Source organism: Vipera ursinii, assembly GCF_947247035.1.
Source record: "Vipera ursinii genome assembly, chromosome: 7".
Lineage (NCBI taxonomy): Eukaryota > Metazoa > Chordata > Lepidosauria > Squamata > Viperidae > Vipera > Vipera ursinii.
In genome coordinates this window covers 49,345,455-49,370,373 of record NC_139521.1, presented here as the reverse complement: position 1 = coordinate 49,370,373, position 24,919 = coordinate 49,345,455, and the positions used below count along the sequence as shown (strand labels likewise).

Below are 24,919 nucleotides of genomic sequence, written 5' to 3'. Positions count from 1 at the left end.
TTACTATGAATGTCCTATTTTCTTTATATCTATTGTACATTTGTATTTGGTTTATATTTCATATTCATATTTTGATATGGTCAAAGTTCTATTCACAAAACAAAATGAAATGGGATATGAAATTTACAACTGAATTGTAGAAAAGGAGCTTGGTGTAATCCTTTATTTACAAAGACGTGCAGCCAATCTTGAGTTTTCCTCCAATAAAAAATGGTACCTGCAAGTAAATTATCTGAGTAACTGCTGCTTCTGTTACTGACTGATGGCAAGTTAAAAAGTTTCTCAATGAAAGGGAAATAGGGTCTCTAAAACAGCAGTATTTGAACTATTACATTTTATTAGCTGAAACTGGGAAATAAACTGTGAACCTAGCAGATTGCTTAAGAAAAAATAGATTCCATGGAACTAAAGCTATTTCTAAATTAACCAAATACAGTTAATTCTTGCTCATTGTCAATAACGAACTGGAATTTGTCAGTAAAACATTGTAAAGCACAATGTCATGTAACTATATTGCATAGCGACACATCAGCATTTATGACCAGATTCGCCTGGTGCGCCAGTTGCGTCCCTATCTGGACCGAGATGCTCTATGTACAGTCACTCATGCGCTCGTGACCTCCCGGTTAGACTACTGCAATGCTCTCTACATGGGGCTGCCCTTGAGGACCACCCGAAGGCTTCAACTGGTGCAAAATTCAGCCACGCGAGTTTTGATGGGAGCTTCCTGATACTCCCATGTAACACCTCTTCTCCGTGAGCTGCATTGGCTTCCGGTTGCCCTCCGGGTGAGATTCAAGGTGCTGGTAATGACCTATAAAGCCCTAAATGGCTTGGGTCTGGAATATCTTAAGGGAACACCTGCTGCCGGCATCATCTTCCCATCGTCCTGTGCGCCCCCACAGGGAGGGCCTTCTCAGGGTACCGCCGGTTAATGAATGCCGGCAGGTTATTCCCAGGGGAAGGGCGTTCTCTGTGGGTGCGCCTGCCCTATGGAACCAACTACCCACAGAACCTAGGACTGCCCCCGACCTTCGCTCATTTCGCCGGGACCTGAAAACTTGGCTCTTCGATCTATTTGGTCCAGACTGTGGGGTTCTTAATTTAACTGGGTTTTAGATTTACTCTTGGGGCTTGAATTTAATTTGTTTTAATTGTTTTTATTTTTTGTATTCATGGTTTTAACTGCCCTGTAAACCGCCCTGAGTCCAATGGGAATAGGGCGGTATACAAATCCAATAAAATAAAATAAAATAAATAAATGCCATCTAAGTTTGAAAAATAGTTAAGTGATTGCCACTTGTATATAATTGTTTTTTCAGTAAACCTTTTAGGATTTTATAAGAAGATACAACTCCAAACCTAATCTAGTGAAAATACACATTATTAGAGGATTTGTAAAATACTCTAGATATTAATTCGAATGTGTTTTTTAAATCAGTAAGTCTTACAATCTTGTGTTTCTAAAAAATTTCTAAGCCATTACAAGCATTACAGTTTCACTCTGATTATGAATCAAATGTACTAGAATTCCAAAATATGGAACACAAATCATCAGTAGCAGAAGCCATATTTGTTGATATGTGAAATGAATGGCTAATGAAATTCCATTAGATATGTTGTTTATAATTTTTACTCACCTCTGTATTACACTATATACAATTGGGTAGCAGGAACAGAGTATGAACTCACCAGTACTCTTGCTCCTCAAGACTTTATACACATTTTAATCATAACTGAGTCATTAACCTTAAAAACAACTGCTGTAGATTTATATGGGCATTTATTTATGAACCTCTTGTTTTGCAGGTTTTATGATAGTAATTTGTATGAAGACCTTTTTCTAAACCATCCTGTACAGAAAACAGCTACAAAACTTAAAATTGGAAACATGCCAGCATTTGGTATGTTAATAAGTTATATTTGAACCAAAATCCACAGTGAAAAACACAGTCTCTTTCTATGACATCAGCTGTTTTTGTTTTGAAATATTACACCCAAAAGATGGCCTTATCAGGCACAAAAATTGGTACTCTTAACACTGCTTTTAGGCAGTAAATGTTATATAAAGAGCATCATTTTTACTCTTTAACCACTGGAATGAGCATTATATTTTAAAACCTGATTGTATTTTATGTAACGAAAGTTTTCAATGTTCTAAATCAATGCACTATTTTTCATTTAATCGTCCAAGAAAAAGTAGTTTCCACTTTTCTTCTGTTCCACGTCCTAGGGAGGGAAAAACAGTATTAATGAGCTTATTTCATTCATAACTACAGAAAACCACTCTACTACCACCATCCAACATTTTGCAGATGGTATATGTATGAGAAAAAAAAATTTCTCATGGCTATTCCTACCTTGATTGAATTTACTTTGTTTATTCTTGGTCTATAGTTGTTTGGATCTCTTCTGAAAGTAATTTCCAGCTGAGACAAAAACTTATTCATACCAGCCAGAAGAGTTTGAGGACTGTAAAGAAGATTGGCAACAATTATTACATTTTTAGACAATATTTTTTTCTAATTGAATGAAAGCCATCTACAGTTTGCTACTTTTACTACATAGTATTTATGTACACATAATTGGACATAATCAGCACACATAATTGGATTCATCAGTAAGGCATTTTGCTATAGTCCAGCAGAAATCTGTTGTGCTGGCAACTATTTAGGGGCAATGCATACCTGAGATATGAACTAAAGGGAAAAAGGAGGTAAGAAGAAAAGGATACCTGGACACATAAGCCAGCCTAATTTTGCTTAGGCTTGTAAAATTCTGTTTTGAATTGATTTTACCCAGCTTCCAAACGTGCCTGCAGAGCTTTTCCAGCCTAGCTAAAAGGGGACTTTGGAGATCTTTCCTGTCCCTAGACATAATATAGGAAGCAACCATCCCCTTCCTGAATTGCCACTACTGGAGGCAAAAATAAGAAATGGTCCAAGTGCAAATCAATTGCAGGGTTGGCAGAGAGGCATGTGAGCTGTAATAATATTCAAATATTTCTTACACAAAGATTAGAAAATAACTACCTCCCAAACCTTGAAAGGAAGGAGTGGAGAACAATTTTCCATCATTCTGATTTGTGTAAGTACTGGCATTAAAGCCTTTTCAACATCTAGCCAGCATCTTCCACTTTGTGGAAATACCAAATCAGCGACCTTCCAATTTGTGCCCAAACATGCCCAAACAACGTAACAGTTTAATTTGCAAACTAAAAAGGCTACATCTGTTTCCCAGCAACAAATTACTTAAGTGTACTAAATTTCCTTTGTGGTGCTCAGCTCTGTTCTTATAAAGATACATCTGCATTAGAATCCATTTAGTCTAAAGTACTAAGAAATATGCTCTATGCTCTTCCATCAAAGGCAACTGTATTCCTTTTCCTACAGTTAGGAAATGAGAATCTGCTAACTGAATGTAAATTAAAACAACTCTGAGACAACTTTAGCTCAGTTTATTCTAGTCAAATAAATTCTTCTTTTGAAAGAGGCAAATAGCTTACTGTCAAGTCTCCTCCTATTCTTTTTATGTTGGAACCACAGAAAAACATGATTGAAATCAAGCAGTGAGCACTTTGCCCTAATCTACACAATGGCAGCCAAATACCCATCTAATACAATCACTCTAATACCGCTAATAGCATTCCTATAATCCTTTGACGACATCTTTGCTTAATACAGAAGAGTGTTCACCTTACGTGATTTGATTATTAATTTCAAAGGCAATGGACAAAAGATTTAACTTCCCTTCTCAAGAATGTCTATGGAAATTCTCAATCATCCAGGTCATGGTTGTCCAAAAAGTGCTTTTTCAAGAGGGAGGGAACTGGACTTTATTTTTCCTTGAAGATGTTTTGCTTCTCATCCAAGAAGTTTCTTGGATGAGAAGCGAAATGTCTTCAAGGAAAAATAAAGGAAGTCCAATTGCCTCTTGAAAAAGCACCTTTCGGACTTTTCAATAATGCCTTTCTTCAGAGCAGATTGAAATCCACACAAACTCATCCCCTTGAGTATCCCCATATCACTTAATCTCTCTCCTTAGCAGCAGATCCCTAGACTGACCTCAACCTAAAATCAAGTTCTTTGAACTGAGAGTTCAGCTAATGTATCACTGCAAACAATATGAAATTCTAACTACTGCAACTGCAATTAGAAGATGGACACAGTTTTGACTTCAACACTACTGAAAGTCCTCGACTCACAACTATAATGGAACCTGTCCATTTTGGTTGGAGGTTGTCGTGACAGCTGTTAATGCAACGGCCTCCTTATTGCCTCACGACTGACTCCCCTTCTCTGGTCTCCTAGATGCGAGTCATTATGCAGAGCGTGGGATGCCTCAGTGTCTCAAGGTAAGCCCGGGGAGGCCAGGCTGAGTGTTGGTGCTGCCCCAGGCCTCCCAAAGTGTATCCCAACCTTGAAGCACCCTGTGCTTCTCTTCACATCCCCTGGGGTCCCCACACGTTCCACCCTCTTCCTCATCATGCATCTCCCATCACCACTTAGCTTTAGATCTATGGAGCTCCAGTGAGAAAAAGATCTGTTGCTGGGCTGTGTGGCATGACCTGGAAGTGGCTGCCGTAATTCAGTGTGGCTGTGCTGAAAATGGCAGCCTCTTCTGGAATCAAGCAGCCCAGCAACGGAACAGCTTGCTATGTTTCCCTCACATAAGCTCACAGTGCTTTTTTTCCTCTCCTTTTCATTGACTTTTTTGGATTTTTGGCTGCTCGGGCCTATGGCACAATTCCAGAAGCAGCTGCCATTTTCCAAGTAGCTACAATTCAATGTTAACCCAAGCTCTGGAGATCTTCACAAGGTAAGTGAAGAGGAGGGTGTGGGGTCCAGTAGGGTGGGAAGTGGGTCTAAGGCCCGCTAGGAATAGATGGGGGATATGGGGGGAAGATAGGCAGGGGGGAACTGCAGGATCTCTGCTGTCTGTTGTAAGGTGATCCATTGCAGGGGCGCTGCAGTGGTCCTAATTTTGGGGCTGAGTCATAGTTTTTATGGGGTTTGTCATAACTGTGATCGGTCGTATATTGAGGACTATCTGCAATCTGACCCCATCTCATATTTGCACACACATATATTATACACAAACTCATTTTCCCCTTCTAAATCATTATAAATAGCTTTTATGTAAACTGTAAGTTAATCCATATATTCCTTAAAAATATCCAATCTTGAATCTATGCATAGAATCACTGAAATCAGAATGTCTGTTGATTAATTTCATAGCCATAAAACTATAGAAAAATGTAGTCCTTTAATTTCATTTGTCCCCATCAATGTCAACCTTTTATTGACCTTATAATGCATATGGTAATTATGCGTGCGTCTGCGCACGTGCACACGCACACGCACACACGCACACGCACACACACACACACACACACACACACACCAGCATTGACTCCTGGTAAATGCAATTTTCATGGCAAGATTTCAGAAGTGTTTTATCACTGCCTGCTTCCTGGGGCTAAGAGTAAGATAAGAATGCATAAATAGTTCATTATGGCATAAGGAGCTCTCTCTTTTCTATCCATCCTGCTCCTTACCTGTTTGCCACCGTGCACCTGGATGGTATTCCATCAAAGACAATGACACGATCTGCTAGGTAGGTGGCCATTATGAAGTCATGCTCTACCACAAAAGCAGTTTTTTTAGCATGAAGAATGAAACTGAAATAGAACAGATTTTATTAATTTTTGCAATCAGATTTTTCATAAATTTCAATCACTTTCAAATACTAGATGTTTCTCTCTGCCTGGTCTAGTGTTAACCTACCGTTTGACAACTCTGGCAGCCATCAGACGTTGCTCTGAGTCCAGGTAGGCGGAAGGTTCATCAATTAGGTAGACATCAGCAGGCTTTCCGAGACAAAGAGCAAGAGCAACTCTCTGCAACTCACCACCAGATAAAGTTTGCACCTAATGCAGAATCAGGTTTTTAAAAGTTTAGCTGGTAAATTAGGGAATTTTCACAGAAACTAACCACAGTAACACAAGAATAATACCTCTTGATCAATGATATTTTCAATCTGCAAAGGCTTCATTACATCAGTCACAAACTGTGGATGTGTGTAGGCATCTCTGATCTTCTCATGAAGTAGCTGACGAACACTTCCCTATTCAAATGAAATCATATTTAGAATTAGATACACTGAATTTACTATAGTTATTTCTACTACTTCTGTTAGGGTACACAGTCTATAACCATGTAACATCTAGTGACTATCAGATGGAATAGGAACAGGAGACAAACTTCCCTATCTCTATTCTTCAAACACCATAAAATAGCCAAGTCATCTCAGAAATGTGGAATGCCAGCCATTTTGGGCTATCAAAAATTCTGAAATAAAGACAGGACCGGTTTAATCTCCCAGAGGACTTCTGCCCTTATTATTACCTTCAAAGTTCTAAAAAAATTAAAAACCTATACATATATGCTGAAGTCATTTCCAGGTCTTACACAAAAGGAAGGCAGGCTAGATTGTAGAACCCACGCTATGGGTGAAAATATTCCTAAGGTTGAACTCCTGGACATTCCATGTTACTGCCAGACCATGCTGACCAGTTCATTTCTGCAGTGATGCAAACATTTTCTAAGTCAGTGTTCCAGAATATTGAAAGATTCATGGACCTTGGGATGTGGTCTAGTTTTCCTGAAATGTTCCATTCATTGATATAAACTTGTGCATATATCTATTTCCAAACCAAATGCCTACTACCTCTGATTAATGGATATCACAATAAAAAAATGAAGCAGCTTACGGTAGATTTTGGACTGATCTTCTGTGGCTTATAGCTAACATTTAAAACAGGTACTTCACCTGAAAGAGATATACTGTATGTCATCTAAGTTATGGAAAATTATTTTTTATAAATGCATGCTGAATCAGTCAATAAACATTACTTTTATCATCTGGGGTAAGTCGCCCTGCAAGCATCCGAATGAATGTTGTTTTTCCAGTTCCTAAAAAATAGGAAAAAAATATTTAAAAATCAGTAGTGCTGATACTGTCCATCTTACAAAGCACGTAACATTTGTTATAGTCTGCTGCTCCCTCTGCAGAACTGCAGTGTCTTCAGACAGTAAATATACTGTCCTGAACTGATAGAACCCTATCCACTTATTCATGTAGATGCTAAAACAGGAGGGCAAAAGTACCTCATATATCAGATGCCTCAAACTCAATCTCTGCCTTACTGTCCACACTGACTGGACGTGACCATGGAGAAACAATTACCATGACACAGGCCCACCCTTCCTAATCCCTAGAAACAATCCTGAAAGAAACCATAGAGAATGGTACTGAAAACCAGAGAATAATTGAGAAGAACCAGCTCTATTGCACTACCTCCAACCCAGCTCATTAACAAGCAGCTCATTACGTCTCAGAAATAAAACTAGGAAGCTAGAAACTGGACAACAACTAGACTGTGGAATCAAGTGACTGTTTCCTGAAGAGAGGGCATACCACATTGCCTCCTTCAAGGTAGGTGGAACTTCCAGTTCCCCCCCCCCAAAACCAGACACTACCGTACAGATCCAGCCACGTCACCTCAGAGGGGCCCAAATCTAATAAAAAGGTAGCTGGGTTAGTAATCACAAGGACTGTCAAACTCTTCAGGAGCTGCATAATCAAAGTCACCTCAGATGACCTTTTAAGATTTTGCTTCAATCACCTTGACAGGATTTGTCCAGTCGGTCCAAGTGAAGCAATCTAGATGTCTATTCTTCAAACAGACTACCTTGGAGATGGTTACATTACACATCTCTCCACAGTAAGGAAAGAGTCACTTTAAAGAACTACTGGTAGTAATACACAACCCTAAATATCATTTAAATAAGATCAGAAGCATGCAGAGCCCTCTCATGAAAACTCAGACATTTATTTTATTTTATTTTTTATCTGAAACTCACCATTTTCTCCTAACATCACCATAATCTCAGAGTCAGTGAATTCTCCGGCTACAATAGACAGCTCAAACTCTCCCATCTTTTTTTTCATTCCAGGATATTTATACATACACATCTTTTTAACTTCTTCTTCGTTAGCTGTCTCTGCCACTTTAAAAACTAATGATGCATCTCGGAACCTTAAGTTTTCTGTTGGGACATAACCATCTAAGAAAATATTTATGCCTGTAAGAAAAGAAGCTTTATTAGTATTATTGTGAAATTGTCACAATAGATTTAAAAAAAGCCCTAAAATTCTCAGTGTCTTGATCAAATACTAGGAGTTTAGCCAAGAATCTATGCGTGTTTAGTATAGTGATTAATCCAGAATCATACTAATAATCCTGTTTGTATAGTAATTTTATTAGAAGTTACAATTGAAACAAACAAAACTAACACAAGTTAGAAAAAGAAAAAATAGAAGGGGCAGAAAATAAAAATATAGAAAAGAAAATATATATAAAGAAATGACTTCATCCTTCATCACAACAAATAAAAACAATTTTAGTAACTTATCACCTTCTCTTAAAAAACAACAAATGATCTCTTCCTCCATATCCCATTTCTTATCCATAAACTAATCTTTAAAGCCTTGCCATCTGATCTCAGCAAAGGTCCTTTAAGTTACCAGGGATAACATCACACTATAACCTTGATCAAAAAAAAAAACAACAAAAAACCAAACAACTTTATATTATCTCATTTTTCTTTTAACAATCTTGATCTTTAGTCCCTTCAAATAACATCCTTGAACTTGTTTTCTTTTTATTTTTTGTCCCTTCTCACTATATCCTTCAAAGCTTTAACAAGCCTTTTTTGTAAATCTCATATGGGAAAATTACCCAGATCACTGTCTTGGTATGTTATTTGTACATCTCTTTTCATTATTAAGACTTCAGTCAGTTTCTTTTGTATGACCAATGCAGCATATTTTTCTGTCACTCTTATAGCTTGTCATTTTCAAATTCACTTTCTGATCACTCTCAATTTTGTTAGGTAAAATTTGTTCCTCTTCTATAACATCTTTTAAACACAGTAGGTATAGGGGCAGACACTATTTTAAAACTAATTTTGGGGTCCATTGTTCAAATATATCCTTAGTATCTCCAATGTTAAAATATTTTGCTTCATTTTTATTTGTAAGTTGAATTTAAGGTTTCTTCTTTAACTGTAATTTCCTTCTGGTGTCCAACCTTCAAAGTCCTATCCTATCATTTTTTTAACAGAATTCAAAACAAAAGCATATTCTCGAAAGGATTCTTTATAATTAATTCCAAAATCTTATTTCAAATCCATGTGGACATTTAGTCCATTGGTAACTTTCCAAAATCAAAGTTCTAATCCCTTTTTTGCTGTTTATTCAAGAAACATTTTTGAAGTCCTTAAACTTATATTTAAACTCCTTTTGGTAAGGACTGAAAAAAATTCATCTGGTCTTTTCAAACATTGTGTTCCAAAAGTTCCTAGTAACCAACAAGCAATTCCTGGAAGTGATTAGAAAAGGAAGTATGTGAACCTTATGTCCTTTTAAAGACACCGATCATTGTTAGAGAAAGGTGGCAATTCTCTTATCTCCAAAAGCTCTGAACCCACCAGAGACCCCTGTCTTCAGTTTTCTTTATGAGGAGCAACTGTTTGGAGCACTTGTGGGCTACCTCAAGTCCTCTCCTTGTCCAGAAAAGAATTATGAAGAACGGATCTATTTGCTTTTCATTCCACTGCAGTTGTCAGCTCAGCTTTTAGTGGGGCCATATTCAGTTCACCATTTCTTCCCCGGAATTTACATTTCTGCTGCTTTGAATTGAAAATGTGGTACCGTATTTTCCGGCGTATAAGACGACTTTTTAACCCATGAAAATCACCTCAACAGTTGGGGGGTCGTCTTATATGCCCAGTCGTCTTATACGCCGGAAAATCAGCGAGCCGGGGAAGGCACGCCCTCCCCTCTTACTGTGGAGGAAGCAGGGCAGGCTGGCGTCTGGCGGGAGCCGGCAGGGCAGTCCTGCGTACGCGTGCGCTCCCCGGCTGTTAAGGAGCACTCCTTAGCAGCCGGGGAGTGCGCGCGTGTGCAGGACTGCCCTGCCGGCTCCCGCCAGACGCTCTTCCCTCTTGAGGCAGCATCGCTCCCTGGCTCCTAAGGAGTCCTCGGGGATGATGCCATCCTGCCCTGCTTCCTCCACAGTGAGAGGGGAGGGCGTGCCTTCCCGGGCTCGCTGATTTTCCGGTGTATAAGACGAAAAATCTTGAAAATCATCTCAAAAGTTGGGGGGTCGTCTTATACGCCCAGTCATCTTATACGCCAGAAAAGACGTGCCCAAATTATATTACTTACTATTCCAATCTGCTAGCAAGGGAAGTGCAAATAAATTTTACTAAATATTCTCTGAAGTGTCCACTGGATATAAAACACTTTATATCTGATTAGTCTGATTCTAAGACAATAGAAAATGAATTTCACTTTACTAAAGCATCCTGCTACTGATTTTCCAGGGCAAGATACTAAAGCTTATTTATTCCATAAGTTGCATAAATAACTAATATTAATTTAATCAATTTTCTGCTAAAAAAATGGGAGGGGGTGCTACCATTAATTCCTCCTTAGCCTTCCAAATATAGTAACTTTGATCTGGTGAAACAGGTCAAATAATAAAAGCCTGAACTGAACAAACTTGCAAGGAGAGACCTACAAGCAAATCAGAATTTGTTAATTCTGCAAATATTTTTAAATGTATTCATTGGAAATGTGTACATCTAAAGAAATAATACCCTGGGATATTTTCAAGCTCTTCATTTTGAAGTGCACATATCATGTAAGCTTTTATTGAAACAGTGAAGAAAGGAAAAACTGAACTATACAGTTATAGCTACCATTTCATATGCATAGTAAGGGCAAGAGGCAACAATTAATTTTCATAATATATCTTAATCACTGTATCACTTTTCTCCAAACCTGTGTTCTCAATTCAGCCAGACGTAATCCAAACCAATAGGCTGATAGCAGTTGACCTCTATTCCAGTATGTGTGAGAAGTATTTTATCCTTTATTTATAAGAACACATTTCCTAGGATACAGGCATACACTGCTTGCATGTTTTATAAATGGATGTCAATGTATTCACTGCATCACGGCTTTTGTAAATAACATTCAGGACAGATGAAAGGAATAACAATTACCTTCTCTTACACTGAAAGGCATTGTGACGACACCATAAGCACTTGGCACACCGTACAAGCAGCAGATAAAGTCAGAGAGATAATCTAAGACACTCAGGTCATGCTCTACAACAATAATATATCTGAAACATTAAAAGGTAAAGAACCAAAAGTTCAGAGATTTGAATTAAGCTTTTCTTCATATGTTTCAGTAAAGATAAGAAGGTATAATATTTTATTTGTGCAAAATAAATGTGTATCATTTTCTATCCTGCAGGGTTTACCAACATCATTTTACAAAACATTAGTTTGAGAATTTTTTACTTCCATTTGTTTGTAAAAGGAAAGAAATAATGCTCACTGAGGTGAGAGTTAAAGTTACAGATAATGTCAAAGAAACAAAAACAAAAAAGGAGCAGAAATAGTTCAAAGAGTTTTATTCCGAAAAGGATTAAAAAAAAAAGCCTGCAACCCACATCATTTTAGGAGTCCATTTACAAATGTCTTACCTGTCTGGATTTATTAGAGATCGAATAGTAACAGCAGCCTTCAGACGCTGCTTAACATCCAGGTAGCTGGAAGGTTCATCAAACATGAAGCTATCCATAGAAAAGAAAAGCCAGGCATTCATCAGTGCTAAAAAAACATCTTTCCCTAAAAAATACACGACTGATTCCAGTGAGCAGTGAAAGGATGTCAAACAAATAGATCTTGAGTATGGTTAGGTAAAATGTAAACGATAGAGAGGACAAAAATACTCCACAAAACTCAGTCAAAGATGTTCTGAGCATGCGCATTAGGTTTCACAAGTTACAAATGTTTAAAGCATAACAACAACTTTGATGGGTCACACAAATCTTAATTTAGTATTTTGTTTCTTAGAATGGTTTATTGCTTTGAGAATCAGGAGATGGATGTATATCCCTCTCTCCCACTATTATTCCCTTTGAACTGTGATTTTTTGGGGGCTATTTTTAAATATAATTATTATTATTTTGTTTACCTAAAATTAAAGAAAGCTACAGAAACATAAAAAGGAAAAGTAGAAAAAAGATCTATAAATGCGAGTTCCAATATTCTGTGCAGCAGTTAAAAACATAGTAATAAACATTTCCACACTCCCAAATTATATATTGAGTTCCCCTCTTCCCATAAATAAATCTTTTTGTGCAATAAATCTCAAAATTACTAATTCATTTTCAGCAAAATGTTTATGAGTGTGGCTGCAGGGGAGAGGGAGTGTTGCAGTCACTACAAAGTACAAGATCCTGGGATTTTATACTCCATAGTGGAGCTCCTCAGGAGAAAGAGGCACGAGCAACCTACAGTCTCCCTGCCAGCTTCCCCACAGATTTTGCTTGTGAAAAACTGGCAGAGAAAGGTGCAAATGATGATCACAAGATCGTAAGACACAACAACCATCGTACGTGTGAGTCAGTTGCCAAGCACCTAGATTATAATAACATGGCTGCAAGGGTGCTGAGATTTCCAGAACTTCAAGGACCAGTTGCAAGTACCACTCATTCAGTGCAGTTGTATGTTTACTTCTCTTCTGTCTTATTCTCATCAGATGCCAAATAAATAATGAAGTGCAGTTTTAACTTCAAATGGTACCTGAATGAGTGGTCTTTAACTGAGACTACCTATATACCAGCAATATTGAAAAAGCTGTCACAACTCTTATTCAGTTAATATCATAACCCCAGGACATAGCTATTAGAACAATAATGAAAATATTCTGACAAGAGTAATACTACCTAGACTACTGTAACGCTCTCTACATGGGGCTGCCCTTGAGATCCACTCGGAAGCTTCAACTGGTGCAAAGTGCAGCGGTACGGACACTTTTGGGGGCCTCCCGATACTCCCATATCACACCTCTCCTCCGTGAGCTGCACTGGCTTCCGGTTGCCTTCCGAGTGAAATTCAAGGTGCTAACAATGACATACAAAGCCCTACATGGCATGGGTCCGGACTACCTACGGGAGCAGCTTCTGCCAATGTCAACACCCCACCGTCCTGTGCGCTCCCACAGGGAGGGCCTCCTCAGGGTGCCACCGCTCAAGGAATGTCGGCTGGTGGCCCCCAGGGGGAGGGCATTCTCAGTGGGTGCACCAACCCTCTGGAACTGCTTGCCAACTGAAATCCGGATGGCCCCCGACCTCCGCACCTTCCGGCGCGACTTAAAAACTTACCTGTTCCAGCAGTCCGGCCTGGCCTGATAGCTCTAATTGGGGTCCCAGTTTGTTTTGACTATTGTTCTTCAGTATTGTTTCAATCTTTATGCCTACCTTACTCTGTACACCGCCCCGAGTCCCTCGGGAGAAGGGCGGTTTATAAAAACAAATAAATAAATAAATAATAAATAAAATATTTGGTTGAAAATACATACATATCAGCTTTTTGAATGCAAACAACAGCACAGGCAAATCTTTGAAGTTCTCCTCCTGATAGATCTTCAACATTTCGTTCTCTCAGATGAGATAAATCTATAGTTTTTTTTAAAATAGCAAAATATATATCACCAAATGCTAAATATGAAGAGGACAATATAAAAATATTAATTTCTATGAAATTCCCTAAAATAACTTCTGTTCATGCCTACAAATTTTCCCATCTATGTAAGTGCTTCACCATTCCTGTCAAGGAAGAAGCTAGAAATGATCCTTGGTTAGGGCCACTGCATTTATTTTTAACATGAAACTGAATCCTAAACAGAAATTCTTGCTGGTAAAAGAAAGTCTATTTTTCTTGATTTATTTTTTCTGTTTTTACTCCTTCAAGATCTCACAATTCCAGAAAGTCTCCTTCAAACCTCAATTTTGTGGAATATGAAAAAAATAATAATTGGATATCTTAATTTAATTTTCAGCTTAGAGATAAAGATTTGATTTGAAGTTTGATATCCTGGAAATTTAAGACTGCCTGGACATCAGTTAGTAAACCAAGATAGGGAAAACAGAGTTCAGAAACACAAGAATTCACTTTGGTAGAGCTATAAGGAGCAGTTGTAGTTCAGTCTGAACGCTGAACTCAAGATTGATTCTAAATAAACAAATGGCAACTTTGACCAACAGTTGTTGTCCAAGTTATGTAGGCATTCACTGACATATTTACACAGAAACAATTCAGACTCAGACTGGGCTACAGGTAATCTTCATTTAGTGATTGCTTCTTTTAGCAACTTTTTGCAGTTACGGGGATGACAAAAAAGTAATTTTACAACTAATGTTCCCATTTACAACTACTGCAGGTCTGTAAAACAAAGAAGAGATGAAATAAAATCATAAGCACACTTGCAGTTTCACTTAGCAACCATTTAACCAAATTGCCAGTCCCAATTATGATCACTAAATGAGGATTACCTTTATATCACATCTAACGTTGATTTTGCAATACTCTTATTGTGTAGAATTCAAAACTATGGTATTAATACTTCAAAGCAATAATTGGAAATGGGATACCTACATACAGTAGCTCTTTCATTCAAGTCAAAAAGCACAGGTAATATTCTTTGTCTGAAAATTACATTGTAAGCTAGAACCTTTGAGGAGGCATATAAGCAAGCTATCTAGAATAGTATATGGGAAAGACCTTGGGAGTTGGGGTTGAAGAAATGTTGCCTAGGGAATGATCAGATAAGACAGCATAATCTGCAGCTGCATACTGGGTGGAGCAAGAGGCTCAGAAGTGACCTTCCCTAAATTCTCGGGCTATGAAGGCGATGGCAGGAAAATTGTACTTTCACACTTGCAATATTCTGTTAATGTAGCTGTACAATAAAGCAAAATTAATTTATTTGGTCATGTTTCCTGTGTGGTCTACCAGGTAAGGCTGATAGTGTCAATGGTATAAGACTGCTGGAGAAGTTTGTTTTGTAATATGTCTCTATTTAGAATTCCTGCTTTCAGTTTTGGACTCCATTACAAATATTTTATAAAATTTATTTTGGTATAGTTCATCATTTTAAATAATTTTAGTTCAATTGGATTTAGTCATATTTTAATCCCACTGAAATCAGCCTGATTAGGAAACGCAAATGTTTAAGTCTTCCTGTTTTCAGCCTATTTCATGTTTAATTTTCTTTAGCTCTCCCGTTTCTGGACAGGATTTCATTCTGAATAAATGAGGGTAGATATAAATTTTACACATAATCTACAATATTTAATTAGCAGCTAATGTACTTTATTTCAAACAGAAATAGGATGCTTTAAAAGTATTATGTAACTGTGTAAACATTCCCAAAATTATTTGTGATGAAAATACCACCTACCAAGCTGTTGACATACAATGGTCTGGGTACCGGTTTCATCCTTCCGGTCCAATATTGAGCCCACTGTTCCCTGTCATAAGACAACAACCAAGTTTTTTTTTAAACCACAGGAGAAACTATCTAAAACTGAAGCCTGCTACAAATGTAAGTGGGGTTAAATCTTTCACGAAGCTTTGAAAAATTTTCTTATTCCCATAACTGACCTTCTAGCCCTTTCTTCCCCAAGTCAAGCACTGCATATGTGATTACTCACTTTGGCAGCTTTTGGGATCTGGTCCACATACTGGGGTTTAATGATAGCCTTGAGATCATCTTCCAGAATTTTTGTGAAGTAATTCTGCAACTCAGACCCTCGAAAATATGTCAGGATTTCTTGCCAATCAGGTGGGTCCTAAACAAAATATTTAAATAAATGCTTATGGGAATAAAGCCATGGATCAGAAAATAAAACCTCAAATGGTTACTTTGATTATATACTCCAAGTTCTGACAAAATGGTGATACCTTTCAGATCAATACTGCTGGTTCCATAAAACAGGTATTACAGCAACTGGCCACTCCCGTAGTATATTTTAGATTGTAGAAGTGACTAGCTGTTTTTTTAACTTTTAGCAATTGTTCAGAAGGAATTAATCTACAAGACATATAAGTCAGCCCATCTTTTGCATATGGACCACATGTAGAAAGAGCATCATATATTCCTAATAGTTAACTTCTTAAAGAAATGTATCCTAATATCAAGCCACACATATAAGAATATTAACCTAAAGGTAAAGGTAAAGGTTCCCCCGCACATGCGTGCTAGTCGTTTCCGACTCTAGGGGCCGGTGCTCATCTCAGTTTCATAGCCGAAGAGCCAGCGTTTGTCCGAGGATGTCTCCGTGGTCATGTGGCCGGCATGACTACTGAATACTTAAAAATCATATCACAGAAAATTGAGTTTCTAAACTCTGCAGACATATAAATGCTAGTAGTAACAAGGATTTATCTCATTTTGCAAGTATGAGATAACTTTTACTAAAGTGTTAGGAGTATAATTCTGAATGTCCACTTTATCTTCATAAATGCGAAACAGGAATTTTGTCAATGCAAGCAAACCACATGTAATCCTTGACTTACAATCATTTGTTTAAGGACCATTTGAAATTTCAACAGTGTTGAACCAATGGTAGTTATGACTGGGCCTCAAAGTTTTGGCCATCACACCACTCCCATGGTCATGTCATAGTGATCTGGGCACTTGGTGACTGGCTTGCACTTAAGACCAGTTGCAACACACTACAATCATGTGATTGCCATTTGTGACCTTCCCTATTGGTTTCCTCAAAAGGTCACTGGGAAAGCAGAAAAGGAGGGTTGTCAGTTACTAGGGCAAGTCTCCCCCACCTGCGCACCCTCTTCCAGCCTCTGAAATTGTGCTGCATTGGCCACTTGAACAGCCCAGTGCACCCTTTCCTGCCATTTCTGCCCCCTTGCAAACTTATCTCTGAACCTCCTGCACCTCCCGTATACAAAGCCAAGTCTTGTCATGCCTCCTTCACTCACTCACACACCTTCTGGGACAGAAGTTGCAAGCCACTTGGGACTTGCAACTTCTTGCCAGCTTCTCCACTAACATGATACTACAGGATTGCTATTGCTAAACAATGGGATCATGCTTTACAACCGCATCATGTAGCAATGGAAATTTTGGTCCCAATTGCTGTTGTAAGTCAAGGACTACCTGTACAAATTAAGTTGTCGTATACAGGTAGTCTTTGCTTAATGAGCTTAACTGGGACCGGAAAATTGGTCACTAAATAATGCAGTCATGGGATCAAACATTTCATCACTGCACTGCTTCGCAATGGCAGGTTTCAGTAATCACAGTTACTTTTGCCCTTTTGGTTGCTCTGTCCTGCCCCGATGGCCTTTATCATCTTCTTCCTCCTCCATTTGATGAGGCAGACCTGTCCAAGTTAGTTGCTAGCAGGTGGGGAAGATCGCCTTAGGATGGTGGGGATTGACAGGATAGGCAGTGGGGTGCAAAGCAGCCAAAAGTACAGACACATAGTGGGGGAAATAAGCAGATGGGGGCGTAGAAGCACACAGTGATCATAAATGCAAGTTGACTGATTTTTGTGACTGTGGGGATGCTGCAACAGCTGTAATCTTGACGACCAGCTATAACTAACATTTGTTCAGCACCACTGTAACTGTGAAGAGTTGCTGAACTAATGGCTGTTAAGTGAGGATTACCTTTAAGCTGCATAGGCAAGGAAATAAATGGGAGATATAAAATGGTAGCAAAGAATTGCAAACCTGATTTGGAAATAATATGAAAGAGAAAGAGATAAAAATAAAATGGAAATGTTTGTGGCAAAATGGAGATGCTTTTTTTAAAAAAAATAGTTGCTTCCCAATTTTATATTTGTAAAATTTCAATACATTAAATGTTTTAGGTATCATGCATGTATGAAATTATGGCATAAGCATTTAAAGTCATAATAAAACATGATGAAAGTACAAAATCAGAGTGAATATTTAAAAATCAGCACGTAAAATCAACATGTACAAAATTGAAAAGCTAAGCCCAACTGCATTAACAAAGATCAAAGGCTTGGGAGAACAAAGATAATTAAATGGGTCTTAATTAATGGGGAAAGCTAACCAGCAAACTTTCAAGCTCTACTAGTTTCTATCCACTCACAAGTTCAAAATAGCATCACCATCAGCCCTACAAGGTGGACCAGACTAAGAAACCAATGGCATGTTGGTCAATACTATTTTTACTGTAGTTATAATATCAGAATTTTGCAAGTCTGGATTTGCTTTATCCCTCCCTCACTTTATCTTCATGTAAACTAGGAGGGGCATCACTGAGATATTTCCTCAAATTAGATTCTTGAAATGGGCAAATCCTGCTTATCTGAATGTTGCGTTAATAGTGGTCTTCCTCCTGTCCTTCAATTTCCAATGCCCTTTACAATTTTTTAAAGCAATTATTAGATCATTATATAGTTACTATACATACATCATATTTCCCAAGATTTGGTTTCTGCTTTCCTGCTAAGATTTTCAAGGCAGTTGACTTTCCAATACCATTTGTTCCAACCAAACCCAGCACTTCTCCAGGACGAGGAATAGGCAACCTTCATAAAGTAATTAAAGTGTAAACAATATTATAAAAAATAAAATATTATTTATTTGTTTATTTTCCAGTTCCATCACTTTATTCATTACCTTTAGAACTAAATGTGCGCTTATAATGAAAGTTACCACATTTAGGTTAAATAATGATTCATATTAGTCTAGAAGAAATGGAGAATTATCAATTTTTAACAAAACTTCATTTGCTGTGCATACAAGTGTTCCTGAAAATATTGTTTAATAAAAAATACAATTTAAATATATTTGAATATACTAAATGTAACCTTAATCTATTTGTCGATTTCATTTAACCTACAAGAGAAAACAAACAACTTCCTTTGTAACAGGCTGAACTGCTTGCTGGTGATAGCCTTTCAAAAAGCCACAAAGCAGTTAAAATTCTGCTGATAATACAAAAGCTGGTAACTTACAAAATACGTAATTATGTTTGTCATATTTCTTCAGACAGAAAGAGAATAATTCTTTCATATAAAGAACATGTACATATAGTTTCCAAAAATTACCACCATTCTTAGGAATGAGGCAATATGGCAAGGAATCATCCAAATCCAATTAATTAAATCCAGGTAGATATCTAATAAATATATTGATAAATTATCCCATAGTTGTACTTACACTACAAAGCAATTTTTCCATATTTCTTTACAGAAGGACACAAATAAAATATACATCCACATTACTTCACATTCACAATTATATTTTAAAGAACTGTAGTAGAGAGATACCTGTGAAGTTTGAAGGCATTGGCACAATATCTATGAGTTGTTTCTTTCTCCAGGTTGCTAGGCAAATTAACAATTGACAAGGCTCCAAAAGGACATTTCTGTAAAATAAAATGAGTTCATATATTTATAGATTACAACCATATTTATAGAGCAAAGCATTTTACCTGCAGTTCTTTTTAAACAATAATGAAGATGATACAATTTTACAGTTGATAATAGACTGAGATAGGTGGCTATAGAAATTGAATAAATAAATTTTGCTGAAGCTATAATAGGCCACAAGGAGATATTAAATGAAATTTATCTTGAAGCTGCTTGCAGAAGTAGAATGAAAAGCTTATATTTATTTTTCATTTTCAAAGCAGTATACCAAAAATATACAGGATTTAATGATAAAATAATTGTCTTAATGATTTAGACATTACAACATAGTTGGGGAGGGCAAAGAAGCAAGAATTAAAAGCTCAAATTCTACAATGCATTGTAGAATGTAAATTACAATGCATCTTCTTCAAAAAGCAGTCGTCCATATTAAATAGCAATCCCATTTTTCAGCACAAACTAAGCTACAAAGAGTGCCAACTTTTTTGGAGTTTGACTTAGCATATTGTTTCTCACTGAGGCACATAGTTTTGCAAATCATGTTTTATTAGCTCAGTACAATATATAAACCCAGGGAATAGTGGCCAATTCAATTGTTGTTTGTTAAGTTGTGTGAAGATGTGCTACATTTACATGATTCATTAACTATGGCTTACTGTTCACATTAAAAATGGTTACAGATTAGATTTATAATCAGTTGCTAAGCAACCATTCAAAGTTACAATGTCTTCTCAAAAGCTACTTTTGACTTGATTTTGAAGTTATGACAGCTGCACCCGCAACTGTCACATGATTATATTTTGGGCACTTGGCAACCAGTTCACCTTTAGGGCTGTTTGCAGCATTGTGAGGTCACATGGACGTGATTTTTGACATATTTTGTTGGTTTCAAGTGTTTACTTCTCATTTCCAGCAAAAAATGCCCATTGGGTAAAATCAGTTCACTTAACAACCATAGAGTTTGCTTAACTGCTACAAAGAGGTCATAAAATCATGTCCAGTCATGTGGCGACCTGCTTAACAACTGCAACAACTTACAACTATAATTATGGGCTCGATTATGGTTGTCAGTTGAGGACTACCTATTCTTAATAAATAAAATGAGTATGACATAGAAAACCATAGCCAATGCTGTTTGCCAACCCATTTCTTTTTGCATGACCTCCCAGTAACAGTCAAGGTGACTGGCTAGATGATATGTTCTGGTTGTTTAATTTTGTATTACCATAACATTCAACACTAAGATTAAAGTCGACCACCAAGCATGGAGTGAGAAAAAGACAGCTGCTTTGGTTTCAGAATGAAGATCTTCTGTGCCCACATAAAAGGTAAAAAAAAAAACAAAAGTAAAGAAGCAGAACTGCTCTTAATTTAACTTCATAAGCCACAGCATCAGCTACTTAATCAAGGACAAATCAATTTCACTAACTGTTAAATCACCTGTTACCTAGCCACAAAGGTAAAAGAGCATTGTGTAACATTGAACTGTGGTTTACATTTATGCAAAATACAAGCCTTTCACCAGTCTTTTGAACGTCTGGGAGGACAAGCAAAGAAGCAGCACAAAAGACATCTCATCTAACAATGGGGGGGGGGGGAGTTAAGGAAAAGTATCCATATTTGAACCACCCTATTTGAAAGATAAAGTATTTTTCAATTATTAATGATCCATACCTTAATACAAATACCGCAACCAATACATAATGTTTCAGAAATCCATGCTATTTTGCATTGTGATGTGACTTCTATGCACAATTTTCCTGAATAAAAAAAATTAATAAGGACAAGAATTATTCAGGGCAGTATTAGCTCTGATCAAAATATAATTTTGTAAACCAGGGGTCTCCAACTCCCAGGCTGCAGCCCATTCAAAACCTGGCCATATGAGCGGCAGGTAAGTGTGCATGCATGTGCAGTCCTATTTGCATGAGTGGCAGGTGCTTGCATGAGAAGTGGACACTTGCGCTCGTAGCCCTTGTCGCGTGAGCGGTAGGCGCTTCTGCTCTCAGCCCCTCTTCTGTGAGTGACAGGCACTTGTGCTTACAGCCACTCTCACGCAAGTGGCAGGCATTGTGTGCCTGCCGCTCACACAAATGAAGCTGTGTGAACATGTATGTGTTTCTTTCACGCAAAACCATCCCCTCTCCCCCCCTCCTCGCTGGGCCGCCAACCCAGAAAGGTTGGGGACCGCTGTAAATAGTCTCAAATAATCCTGAATTTAAGTATCTTAAGCACATATTTCTTAATTTTAAAATAAAAATCAATTTTAAAATAAAAATCAATTTACTTGAATACACATTTACAAATATGACTATAGTTGAAAAATATTTTAAATGGGTTTTTTTCTGATTTTACATTTTTTAGTGACCTCGCATTTCTTACCCATTCGAACTACAGGGCAACTCTTCTTGCATTCCTGACGACACTTCTTTGGCTTACATTTATCATGGTTCACAATAGCAATTCTTGTTAGTTTATCAGCCATAGTAAGGATTTACAGATCATGCACATACACAAAGAATTCCAAAGTGATGGTTCTAGAATAAAAGAACAAAAGAAATAATAAATACCCAGGAAGCACTGAAGAAAAGTAGGTATCAATGATCCAGACACAAAGTAAAGCCAAAGAACAAGCATGGTTGGTGGGAGAAGGTGCATCATCTCACTTTTGCACTGATCTCTGCAGGAAAAGCTAAAATCAACTTAGCCTTTCTTCCATGGCAGTGCCTTCTGTGGTACACTATTTAAAACCAAAGTCCACAGACTACAAATCTGCTTTCCAGCAATACAAACAATATATGAACTACGATACAAGTTTTTGAAAAAGCTCAATTCTTAAGTTGTGACTTTCAATAGCTGATGTCCATTTAATCTGATAAACTGACTGCTTAAAGTTGAAAAGTAGTTCTTATCCATATTTTTTTCCCTCATATACTCCTATCGCCAGATGTGACCAATTATGAATGAGATCTGTAGTCATGTAAGTTTTTTCAGGAGAAGTGAACACGATATACACAATAAAAAGAAAAAAAGGCAGTCATCATTTCATGGCTCTATTCCAAATATAAGACTTACTTAAATAATTAAAATAAAAAACATTTTGTATATTGCATAAAACTCTGGAGCCCTGATGCTCTCTGAATTTGGCTATTTGCTTGCAGACATTTCAACTAGGTAACATCTTCAGTGCACTGATGATTTGACCTAGTTGCACTAGCTATTCTGGTAACATCACAGCAGCATTAGTTGCCCTGATGTTATCTAGCTGGGTAATGAAATGTCTTCAAGCAAACTGAGCTTAGAAAGCAACAGGGACTGCACAGCTCAATCCTGAGCTACATATATTCTTTTCTACTGGGACTACCTAAAACTGAAAACTATTTACTTGTTTACTGAATTTATAGCCACTATTCTGCCAAAATATGGTGCTCAAACAGCACTTAAGTGTATCTGACATCAAAGTCTAAATCAAAAACCAATTAGTACTATTTGATCAAGTATACAGAACTGCAGATAACATATGTGCTTTCAATAGCCTAGTTGAACTTTAAAATTTTTCACCACAGAAAATACATAGAACTTTCATGCAATACAGTAATTTTACTGATATTTGTAAGTTTTTAAATGACTTTTTGTAGATAATCAGTGGACTGTAAAACTAAATAACACTGATATTAAGCAAAGTACTGAGCAGTGCTGTGTTTGAAAAAAAAACCAGATTCAGAGCACTAACAAGAGTGAATGAACCTTTATTGTCAAAGTACAACCATGTATACATTGAGATTAGCTGAGCCTCCCTTCGTGCTCCCACCCCACCCCCCAACTCACAGTGACAACAAACCTCCATCTTATTACCTGCATAATGGTACATAAACTTTTCTTGGGTTCATGTGGCTACTATTTGCAGCTGTGGCACAATCTCAAAAAAAAACACAAACCAACAAAAAACCCCCACCAAATAGTGTTGATTTAACTAGTTCCTGTCAGGTGCTATCTTGCACTAGATACACCCAAACTCCAAAGCAGTTTTTCTCTAAAAATTCAGAATGTTGCTGAACCCCAATTTACATTATCTCCAAACAGCCAACATTTATCTGTTCATAATTATTAAAACTACTGAAAATATGGGAAGCATTCACATACAAATGTTTACAGCCACTTGTTGTAGATGATTAGCATAATACAAGACTCATAAAGCAGTTTCATAATGTTAATAAGCATTGCTGGTCAAAGAAAAATTATTTAAATATCCAGGGATTATATTGTCACCAATTATCTCTACCTAATTAACACTGATAACTATGCTGTCTCTTTTACCACATTTCTAATATGAACACTACAAGTTATGTATTCTAGTGAGCAAACATGAGTTTAACACTTTGCCACGATCATCTTTTTATAGTATCAAAACCATACTCACTAATGTGAGTTCCAGCACAAGAGAAATTCAAAGCTTAAACAAATATCTAAAAGCAGAGGTTAAAAAAAAATTGATTTGATGGTCAAATCAAAAGGGTTTCATTGGGATCAGAAAAGACAACAGATAAGTGGAAAAGGGACATTATCTAACCAGGGTGCCACAGCTGGGAGCAGGGGGGGGACCCTTCTGATTAAAAGTGTCTTGAAAAAAAGCCAGTTCTTGAAAAAAGGGTTTTGTCGAAAATAAATGCTCTCTCTCTGTTACATACTTAGAAGACCTAAATTTACCAAGAGAGAAGCGTTAAGGGGTTCAACTGGGGTCGTCACACGGCGGTGTCGTAGTTAAAAGCGCCGGATTGGAATCGGGAAGAATCAAATTTAAGCCTACTCGACTGTTTTAAGTTTACTGAGAGACTTGGCGGCCGTCGTTTTTTTCCTTGCCCAGCTGTTGTGAGGATGAAGGGCTGCAGGGGTCATCCGAGCATGTTAGATTGAGCAACACCAGAAAGCGAAATATAATATAAGGGCTAAGAAATAAACCTGCTCTGGAGACGAAGAAGGGGTGTCACTGGAACCGCGGCAGTACAAATTAGGGATTGTTCTACCTCAGGGGTCTTCAAACTTGGCCCTTTTATGACTCGTGGACTTCAACTCCCAGAATTCCTCAGCCAGCTTTGCTGGCTGAGGAATTCTGGGAGTTGAAGTCCACGAGTCATAAAAGGGCCAAGTTTGAAGACCCCTGTTCTACCTTCTCACACCCGAGGCTCCCTCTCTTTCACCCCGACAGGAAAGAAGCCTCAAGGCAGCTGGACAGCGGGGGCCCAGCCAGCCCTATCTACAGCCACCAAGCCCACTCCACCTGATCGGAGAAGGAGCGGATCGGGCCCAGCTACCAACTATCCGCTAGCTCCACTTACCAGAGAAAATGAAGAGGCGGGAAGAAGACAGATCTCCCGTCTGAGATGGTAAGAACAAGAAGCGGGGGGGTGGGTGGGCTACGAATGAAAAACCCTCAAGGCCCCGCGGCTCACAGGTGGACCCGGGAACAATGTGCTCCGACTTGCCACCCGGCCAAAATGGCCGCCACCCTTAAAGGAGGAGCCGGCGCCTCACGCTACAGAGATGAAGTCTATGATG

General features: G+C 37.8%; 1 protein-coding gene across 1 annotated transcript; it reads right to left on the bottom strand.

The window, feature by feature from the left end:
• Positions 1-1,766: 1,766 nt before the first annotated feature.
• On the bottom strand, positions 1,767-24,884 carry ABCE1 (ATP binding cassette subfamily E member 1). Its single transcript, XM_083367086.1, has 18 exons — positions 24,700-24,884; positions 21,746-21,900; positions 21,038-21,123; positions 19,262-19,359; positions 18,400-18,517; positions 15,641-15,778; positions 15,388-15,457; positions 13,507-13,603; positions 11,624-11,713; positions 11,136-11,257; positions 7,926-8,147; positions 6,915-6,974; positions 6,773-6,831; positions 6,016-6,126; positions 5,787-5,929; positions 5,558-5,680; positions 2,361-2,472; positions 1,767-2,229 (listed from the first exon to the last, which is right to left on the bottom strand). The coding sequence occupies exons 2-18, from the start codon at positions 21,846-21,848 to the stop codon at positions 2,182-2,184; spliced, it is 1,800 nt and encodes a 599-aa protein (XP_083223212.1). The 5' UTR covers positions 21,849-21,900; positions 24,700-24,884; the 3' UTR covers positions 1,767-2,181.
• Positions 24,885-24,919: the final 35 nt, after the last annotated feature.